Consider the following 10,251-nt stretch of genomic DNA (forward strand, 5'->3'; position numbering starts at 1 on the left):
TACATCCTCTGTTTAAAATCTTAAATCATTCACACCCCATGTTCCATCAAGTCTATGCAAAATTAGCTTACAGCTAAAGGAAGCAGGAAGAAAGATCAGTGCAAAGAATAGTGAACACTACATGGTTATGGAGTGGCATTAGAGGTGGATACACCTTTACTAATGGGATAATTAGATTACAAGCTGTGGTTGAAATTCTTGCATATGATACCACAGAGGCTCTAAAACTAGTAGCAAATGAATGTCTCAGTACAGGTGAGGCATCCTTCAAAATAGTCTAGGACTTGATTATATCTTAGCTTCAAGAGGTGGACTTTACAGAGTTTTTAATTGGACTGATTGTTGTTTAAAGTTTAATTATAATGGAAATATTGTGTGGAAATTAGCAGACCATGTAGAACATGTAGCACATGTTCCAGTCCACACTTGGAATGGATTTACTTTGTGGGAACGACTGACCCCTTGATTGCCTCACTTTGTTTGGCTTAAACAATTTTTCTCTTACTTCCTTTTACCAAGTGTACTTTAAATTAGTTGCTGTTGTTGTAAGCACTCAATAAAACCAGCATATATTAGCTATATGGCAATGCAACCAAGGAATTATGGAGCTGAGGATACTTCATAACCTAGCTCCAAAAGAGAGACTTAATAAGTAGGAGAGGTGAGCAAAAAACAAAACAAGATGACAAAGGAAACTAGCCAAGTACATTGGTTGATGCCTGATAAAATTACACAGAGGAAAAACAGGATACATTGCCTTAAGACAAAAAATTCCCTGAAGCTGGGGGGTGGGGGTGGGGAGATAATCCATTTATGGTGTAGTATTAAAGAAGGAACCAAGAGTAGCTGGGGTCTCAGTTTGGAATTGTCCACTGTGTGCCTTTATTCTGCAGAATAAATTTTCAAAATTTTCACACTCGTTTCATTAGTTATTGGGCAACTGCAAGCCCAATCACAAACATGTCCAAACAGGTCCAAACAAACATTAGGACAAAAGAATGGCTTCCGTGTAACATTTATTTAAATGATTTATTTAAACCACTGGCCCAACTACCACTAAGGAAGCAGGTGGGCCATTGGATGATAATGGAATTAAAGGAACACCAAAGGGTTAGGCTTTTGGAGATTGCAAAGAAAATGAATGAATTCTTTTCGTCAGTCTTCACAGCAGAGGATGAAGAGCAGATAACTGTCCCTGAACTTATGCATTCTAGAGTCTTGAGGAATTAAGACAGATAGTAGAGACAAAGGATGAAATTCTCAAACTTAGTGAAAAATTGAGTCAGCAAGTCACCCAGTCCAGATGGTATCCATTCTAGAGTACTCAAAGAACTAAACATGAAATTGCTGACCTTTTCCAGAATATTTAACATGTCCCCAAAGTCAGTCCTTTTACCAGAGGACTGGAGAATGGGCAATGGAACACCAATTTTTAAAAAGGGATCAAGGAGGTATCCAGGAAATTAAAGGCCAGTTAGTTCAACATCTGTACTGGGTAGACTGCTTGAAAGTATTATTCAGTAAGCACACAGAAGGAAAAGCCCTGCTGGGGGAAAAAGTCAGCATGGCTTTCACAAGGGGAAGTCTTGTATCACTCACCTACTGGAGTAAGTTGAGAATGTCAACAAGTTCATAGACATGTGCAATCCAGTAGACACTGTTTACTTGGCCTTTCAAAAGACTTTTGGAAAAAACCCTCACCAAAGGCTCCTGAGCAAACTAAACAGTCATGGAATAATGGCGGGGGTGGGGGGGGCTGTCCTCTTATAGATCACTAATTCGTTAAAGAACAGAAGATTGGTGGGGGGATAAATGGCAACTTCTCTCAATGGAGAGATATCACCAGTGAAGTGCTTTCCAACCTATTCATAAATTATGTGGAACTAGGAGTATGCAGTGAAATGGCCAAGTTTGCTGATGATACTAAACTTTTTAGAAAGATTAAAACCAAAATGGATTGTGAAGAACTCCATAGGGATCTCTCCAAGCTGGAAGAATGGGCATCAGAATGACAAATGCCATTTAATATAAGCAGGTATAGACGAATGCATGGTGGAGAAAAAGTCCCAGCTTCAAGTGTATGCTGTTGGGATCTGACCTGGCAGTAACTGAGCAAGACAGCGATCTGGAGGTAGTAGCAGACAACTCAATGAAAATGTTGACCCAGTGTGCAGCTGCTGTGGAGAAAGCAAACTCCATGTAGGCATACTTAGGAAAAGAATAGGAAAAAATCCCTGCCAAACCTTACTTCCCTTATATAAACCTTTGGTGCAACAGCACTTGGAATACTGTGCTCAGTTCCAGTTGCCTCACCCAATAAATGCCATTATTGAGTTGGAAAAGATACAGAAAAGGGCAACAAAAATGATCAGGGGACTAGAGCAGCCTCAACTACTAGAACTGTTTAGCCTTTCCACAATAAAAGGGGGTGGGGGGAGACAAAGAGCTGTTATAAATAATGCATGGTGTGGATAAAGTAGAGAGTCCTTTTTTCCCTTTTGGGAAAAATCCCAATCCTCTCCCATAATACTCAAACCTGGGGTCATCCCATGAAGCTGACTGGTGAGAGGCTTGGGACAGATAAAAGAAAATACTTCTTCACACAATATATAGTTGAACTATAGAATTTGCTGCCATGGGTAGTGGTGATGGCTGCCAATCTGAACAGCTCTAAAAGGGGATTGGAGGGATTCATGAAGGAGGAGGCCACTAACCTTACTGGCTATGTACTATCCCTGTGCAAGAGGTGGCATGCCTACACACAACAGCAGCTGAGGTGATTGGGCAGGAGGAGTTCTTGCACCCATCCTGCTTCACGGATACTGTGGGCAGCTGTTCTGTCATGTGAATTGAGTATTGAACTAGATGGACCTTTGGCCTGATTCAGCATGGCTTTTCTTATGTTCATATTTTCTTGCCCTATCCAAGGTTCATTTGGGAGATGAAGCAAGCAATGGTTTGTTTCCTCAGACCCTGAGTTTTTTGTTTTCTTCTTCCTTTGTCTGCTCCTGCCCAGTATCCCAAGTGCCCCGAGACACTCCAATACTGGCATGTAAAGATGCTGGGTGTTTTGACTGCCCTTATTTCACTTCCTCTGTAGTCTAGTGAAATAGCCAATGAACAACCCACAATTTTGAGATTGAATATAACAACCCATAGCTCACAACCCAACAACCAACTACATGGGTTATTTGTAGTTAACAAGCCATCATGAAGACATACTTATGAGTCTATATGTAATAACCACCCACAATTCAACAAACCATGTTTTAAAGTGAAATATATAACTGTGAGAAATTTAGATATAAATGTGAAAAATGATAAAGAGCTAACAGCTTTAAACAATACACTTGAAATTGTATGATGTGTAAGAAAAATTGGCCTGATGATTTTAAGGAAAGCAAAAAAAGAGCCAATTTTATAATAATATGCATACACTAAGTTTATCAGACACATTCTTATCATTGTCAATGCACAGAGGAAAAGCTGACCATCCCAACCTTCTGCTTTTTCTTTAGAAATCTGGCACTCTCCTACATACACTTCTTATCCCTTTTATAAGCTAAGTATCAGCAATAAAAGTTAGATAAATCTTTCATTCAGAAATAAGGCAACACATACAAACATTTGTATGAAAGCTTTTTCAGCAAAGAGTAGTATTGCTGTACTGACAATCTGAAACATACAAATTGTGAAGAGACCAAGAAATACTGAAGGGACAATGTTGCCCGCTCTCTAATAAACTGCCAGGAGAAGACTTAGCCAGATAAAATTCACAAAATGTAGGATACTGATACCCCACCCCATTTCATACTACATTAGCCAAACTGCTTAATTACAGCTCTAAATATTTTTATTTTTATATATTATTAGCCCCAACATCTTCAGAAGAACAAATATTGTAAATAACTAGCTTTTGGACTTGGCTGTTAAGCCTCAATACTTGGCTTGGCAGAGACAGTACTGAGGTTCATGGACCAGACTCTTCCGGGCTCTCACTTATGCAAAACACGGGATGCACTGCACAGACAATAGGAAATTGCAGTCAATCATTGTTTCCCTTCCTAAAGGTGGAGTTTTAAATTTATGGTACCCCATATTTCAAGTCCTACAAGTTCTCCTGTACAACAGCAAAAGTCCCAGCTTTACTGAGATGCAGGACGCTTCTGTCTTCACCGTACTAGCCTCCACGAGCTGAAAAAATCCATTATTGTTACTACCTCCCCGTGCTCGGGATGTGATCTCTGCCCTGACTGCAGCTTTCAGGTCCTTTCCCTGCCGCTTCTCCGACAGCGTCCCTGCATAGTTTATGCATCTGATGAAGCATTCCTACCTACCAACCCTCATGATACGGTTACTTCGTTCAACGCTTGCCATGGAGCAGCTACGGGTCAACTCTGAATCCGCTTCCCTACCCGGTACTTCTCTTTGAACTGTAGACACGCAGAAGAATGCTTTCCCCCTCACCTCTCGCTTCCCACGCATGTGGAGTAAAGGGGAAGGGCTTCCACAACAAAGGGCGAAACGAGACCGGGTTCGGCGCCGGTACCTCTTACCGGCCACGCAGACGCCGACTACACAGCCTGATTTATCACAGAACTGGGCAGAGAGCGGGATCGCGAAGGTCGCCCCTTCCTCCCGCCCTCCTCCTCGCTGCCTTCCGGTGCCGTGAGGCTCGCCTGGCCGAGGGCAGACGACGCGGACAGGTTCTCTTACCGGGGTGGCAGTGCAGCGGCGACGGCGGCGTGGAGACGGGCGAAGACGAGGCCGGCGAAGGCTGAAGCAGGGGCGGCGGCGGAGGCAACGGTGGGTCTTTGGGGCCGCCGCCACCAGGCGAAGGCGCTGCAGGAGGCGGCAGCATGAGGTAGCGATGGGGCGGAGGCAGGCAGCGCAGGCAGAACGAGTGGAGGCAAGGCAGCAGCTTGGGCCGCCGGCTCTGGATGTGCTGCCCGCACACGCCGCAAGTGTCCAACAGGTTGACCCGCGACTCTCCGTTGGTCCGGTCCGCGGGGCCTTGCCGGCTTTCAGCCTCGTTCTCCCCGCTCATGGCGACGGGAGCAGCCAGGCAGGGCCCCGCTTCCGCTAGAGACTCGTCCATTGTTCCGCGGCGGCGGCCGCGGCGGCGACACTAGGCGCAAAACGCCGTTCTCAACGGCTTCTTTTCCCTCCACCCAGCGCCGAAGGAGCCCCGCCCCTCAGCGTTGGCTGGCGGCGGCCGCCACACGGCAACAGTCGCGTCGCCTTTCGCCGCCGAACCTGGAGGGAGGTTGCTCGCGCATCCAGCCGCGCGACCAACGGCCCGCAGGCCCCGCCCCGCGCGGCCCGCTCTCCAGTGACAGGTCGAACGCTTCCTCCGAGGCCACGCCCCTCCCCTTCGTCCCCCTTCTCATTCCAGACAGACAGACAGACAGACCCAACCGGAAAGTTAAACTGCGGGTGCTGAAGAAGCAGCGGGCTCGGGACCAGCACCACCCACCTCCCTCCTTGCGAACCTTCTCTACCCAAATGCCTCAGCCTAGAAGAAAAGACTACTACCGTGGCGTGGGCATCTCAAAAACTCCCGTCTGTTAAAGCACTCATCTGTTATGCCAGTCATAATAAATTTCATGGCTGGAGAGAGATCATGTATTATTATTATTATTATTGCCGATTTCTGGGCAGTGCGTGAGATAAAGTATATCAAAATATGCATAACAGTACAATATCAAAATTGCACTACAAAGCCAGATCCGAAACCAAATTTGACCAAGTACACTATGTAGTACAAACTCAGACTTAAACAGTGCATATTCAATTATGGTGTTCTGAACAGAATCGCGCCCGAGCAGAAAGAAATCATTGGCCAAACACCTTGAACCGGATTTCTTTCAGTTGCCTAGCCAACTTTCACAGCTGTAACTTTCACTACAGGCACTGAAACAATATATCTATCATTTGACATGGCTCACTTAAAGCTAAGAAATTGACTGGGACTCGAAAAAGCAGGAAAACTTGGATTTCTGCTTCAATCCAAGAATAAAAATGACAGTCTAAGTGAGGAAGGTGATCTCTAATTCCAAAAGTTTTAAAGGACAGTGAGGTGCTGTGGCACAATTGGGTGGCATACAAATGTTTTAATAAAAAAAATCATCTATTGTGAAGCATTGTCTGCCACAGTTAATAAAACAAGTAAAAGCAGTCTTTCACTGTCAATGATTGCACGATTATGCTGTGTCAGGGACTCCTGAAAGAGCCAATGCAAGAATGTACGCTGAGATCCACAGCAAAAGACCTTTGCCTTGAACCTCAGCAGTTTCATTGTTGAGAACAACACAGATAAACCCCTCTGCAGAAAACAAACCTACAACAGTACTGCTGGGTAGAAGTGCGCCAACCAACTACAAAATTCCAGAACATATACAGAGAGCTTTATGAGGCATGTATGCAGGAGCAGGTTGATGATGAGCAAATAATGGGTGCATAATGTATTCATTGTCAAAACAATGAGTAATCTTCAGGAGGAAATAAGATTCATTGCTATACACCTGAATTGCTGGCGATGAAGCGGGCTGGGAGACGTCTAGAGCGTAGGTGGAGGAAATCACGATGAATCTGACCGAACACACTTAAGAGCCCATTATCGGGCCTATGCTGTGGCAGTGAGGGCGGTGAAAAAGAAATTCTCCGTTTCCATTGCCTCCTCACAATGCCATCCGGCGGAGCTGTTTCGGGTGGTAGAAGGGCTGGTTCGTCCTGGCCCTAAGAAAGAGCCGGTTCCACCCTCGAAGGCCCTCTATGATGACTTTGCCAAGCATTTCTGGGAGAAAATCACTCAGATTCGTCGCCAGCTGGACTCCACTAGTGATTCAGAGGCTTCCGGGGAGATACCAATGTCGCCATCTGGTCCAAAATTGATGAATGAATTTCAGTTACTGCGGCCTGATGATGTGGACAAGCTGCTTGGACAAGTACGTCCCACCACCTGCCTATTGGACCCTTACCCATCTTGGCTAATTAACAACGCCAAGCACGGGATAGGGATCTGGATCTTGGAAGTGGTTAACGCCTCTCTGAGGGAGGGCCAGGTAACTGCCCCTTTAAAGGAGGCGGTAGTCCAACCGGTTCTGAAGAAAGCGTCACTGGATCCAGAGATGGCCACTAATTATAGACCAGTGGCCAACATCCCGTTTCTGGGCAAGGTGTTGGAGCGGGTGGTGGTGGGACAACTCCAAGCACTCTTGGATGAAACTGATTATCTGGACCCATTTCAGTCCGGCTTCAGACCCGGGTACAGTACTGAATGATGTACGATGACCTGTGCAGGGAGAAAGACAGGGGGAGTGCATCCCTGTTGGTTCTCCTGGACCTCTCAGCGGCTTTCGATACCATCCACCATGGTATACTTCTGGATAGGCTAGCGGGATTGAGGGTCGGAGACAGTGCTTTGCAGTGGTTCTGCTCCTATCTCAATGGCTGATTCCAGAAGGTGATGCTGGGGGACTATGGCTCTGCGCCATGGCAGCTATGCCATGGAGTTCTGCAGGGTTCCATTTTGTCCCCCTTGCTATTTAGCATCTACATGAAACCGCTGGGAGAGGTCATCAGGAGGTGTGGGCTGCAGAATCATCAGTACGCTGATGATACCCAGCTCTACCTCTTGTTCTCCACCAATCCAGGTGAGGCAGTGGCTGTACTGAACCGGTGCCTGGCCGAGGTAATGGGCTGGATGAGGGCCAATAAACTGAAGCTCAATCCAGACAAGATGGAGGTCCTGTTGGTTGGCAGATCGGGCTTCGGGGAAGGGGACCTGAACCTAGTCCTGAATGGGGTTGCACTCCCTCTTAGGGACAAGGTCCGCAGCTTGGGAGTGCTCCTCGACCCAGAGCCAGGTCAACTCATATTATAGTTTTATACTGCGCTTATTTATTTATTATTGTGAGCCGTCCCAAGACTTCGGTGAATGGGCGGCATAGAAGCCTTATAAAAAAATAAATAAAGATAGTACAGCAAATATCAGTGATTACAGGATATTGGCATGACAATCAGAAAGACGCATGAATCAGTACAGGTCTTGAACGTAAGCAACTCTGATTACAACATGACAAGAAAAACAGGTTAGAGCTGCTTTGCCAGCTTTGCCACTGCTAGCAGAAGAATGGACACAATTAACTTTCCTTATTCTGCAGAGGTATTCTGCAGAGAATTAACTGTGCAACCAAGTGTAGCGGCCACCTCAGGTGAGCCGAGAGTCTCAGTCTCTTAAAGGGACAGATGATAAAGCTTCAGGGAAAGGAGCCTGGCTTGGAATTCTGGTTCTTTCTGGGCAGGAGTTGCAAGGTTACTGAAGGTTTGATTTTTTGTAATTAAGTTACATATAAACAACCTTTCTCTATAAAGGGTTATTTGGATTTCCCCAACATCTAAAATTGCAATGAGAAACCCTGAAATGCTAATTAAGGTTGTTCAATAAAGTAAATGCTAGTAGGAATGTGTATGTGATTTAGTTCTTGACATTTCTAATGTATAGCTGCTACCTTAGGCACTTGGTAAGTTATATAGAAACATACACAAAGTACTGTCATTTTGTAAAATGCTGTACTGAGTTTTAAATCAGCAGCTGTTAGTAATCAGATTTGCACCATTGTTAAAGATATAAGTGAAGAATATTACTAACAAATTTGATTTAAATGAGTATTTTGTCTAGGTGTTTTAAATGTGTGTGGTATGTATGTATCATCAACTCATCTTCAACCTATGGCAACTCTATGAATGAATAACTTCCAAAATGTCCTGTCCTTGACAGCCTTTACATAAGGCAGTTTATGTAATGATAAAACGAAGCTAAATTGGGAAACAGTTTCTTAGAATGATTACTATCATTATTGTTATCATGTGCCATCAAGTCATCTCCAGCCTATAGCAACCCTATGAATGAATACCTTCCAAAACGTTCTTTCCTTGGCAGACCTGCTCAGCTCTTGTACCTACAAGGCAGTGGATTCTTTTACGAAGTCGATCCCTCTCATATTTGGTCTTCTTCTGTCTTGGACTTTCTTAGCATTATTGTTGTCTCCCATGCTTCTCAGCTTCTCACAATATGCTTGAAGTGCAAGAGTATCAGTATTGTACTTTTTGCTTGCAGAGAAAGTTCTGACTTGATTTGATCTAGGACCCACTTGGTTGTCTTTCTGTCAGTCCAGGGTATTGGCAAAGCTCTCCTCCAGCACCGTGCTTCAAACACACCAATTTTCCTCCTGTCAGCTTCATTGTCAGCCTTCATACCCATTAATTTTGATTGGGAATACAGTACTTTGGATTATCTTATTTATTTATTTACATTTTTTCTATACTGCCCCATTCCTATAGGCTCTGAACAGTTTACAAGAGATTAAATCAAACATTGGTTAAAACTGACTAAAAGCAACAGATTAGATAAAACTGACCTGAAAACTAATCTGGAAAGGTTTATCAGAAGCATCTTTAAATCCCTCTTAAAGATGGCAGTCTGGGAAATCAGAAACATCTCTCCTAGAAGACCATTCCACCATTTAGAGGCAACCATTGAGAAAGTCTTCTGGGTAGTTGACATTAATCTTACAGAAGCAGACTTCAGAAGATTATCCCCAGAGGACCTTACTTGGCAAGATGAAAAGCACTCCTGAAGGTATTTTGGACCCAAGCCATGAAGGAAATTACCAACACCTTGTACTGTATCCAGGAATGTGTTGGCAGCCAGTGTAAATACTTTAGGTGATATGCGGTCTCTTCATGATGCCCAGGGCCCACTCTGGCTGCCATATTGTGATCTAGTTGCAGTTTCTGGCACGGGTACAAGGGCAGCCCTATGTGGAGCACACTGCAGAAATGAAACCTAGAAGTTACCAATGTGCATGAAACTGTTTTCAGGTCATTCTCCTTCAGCAAGGAGCACAGCTGGCAAATCAGTGGAAGCTTCACCATGACTTTTATTTGAGCTAACATTTGAACCCCCAAACTGTGAACATGGTCTTACAGGGAGAGTGTGACCCCATCTAGAATTGGTTGACACAACTCTAATCCTGGATTTGGACCCTTAACAGGAAGGACCTCTGTTTTGTCTGGATTCAACTTCAATTTGTTTTTTCTCATCCAGCCCATTACCAGCTTCAGTCAGTCATTCAGAGAGGAGATGCTGTCTCTAGAAGCAGCAGCAGATGGTGGTAAGGAGAAATAGAAGTGGGTGCCTATTTGCTAACACCCAGCTCCATGTAGATGTTAAACAGCACTGGGGAC

General features: G+C 44.6%; 1 protein-coding gene across 4 annotated transcripts in view; it reads right to left on the reverse strand.

Annotated features, from left to right (window-relative positions):
* Positions 1–5,190, reverse strand: part of TRIM24 (tripartite motif containing 24) — a 57,989-nt gene extending 52,799 nt beyond the window's left edge. For 3 of the 4 annotated variants that reach the window (XM_044441107.1, XM_044441106.1, XM_044441105.1), the window contains exon 1: positions 4,717–5,188. In XM_044441107.1, coding sequence (XP_044297042.1) covers positions 4,717–5,098 — 382 coding nt within the window. In that variant the 5' untranslated portion in view covers positions 5,099–5,188. Of the gene's footprint in view, positions 1–4,716 lie in introns of all 4 variants that reach the window. The other variant, XM_044441109.1, reaches the window with a different exon arrangement.
* Positions 5,191–10,251: the final 5,061 nt, after the last annotated feature.

Source organism: Varanus komodoensis, unplaced genomic scaffold (genome assembly GCF_004798865.1).
Source record: "Varanus komodoensis strain SLA01 unplaced genomic scaffold, ASM479886v1 scaffold39, whole genome shotgun sequence".
Taxonomy (NCBI): Eukaryota; Metazoa; Chordata; class Lepidosauria; order Squamata; family Varanidae; genus Varanus; species Varanus komodoensis.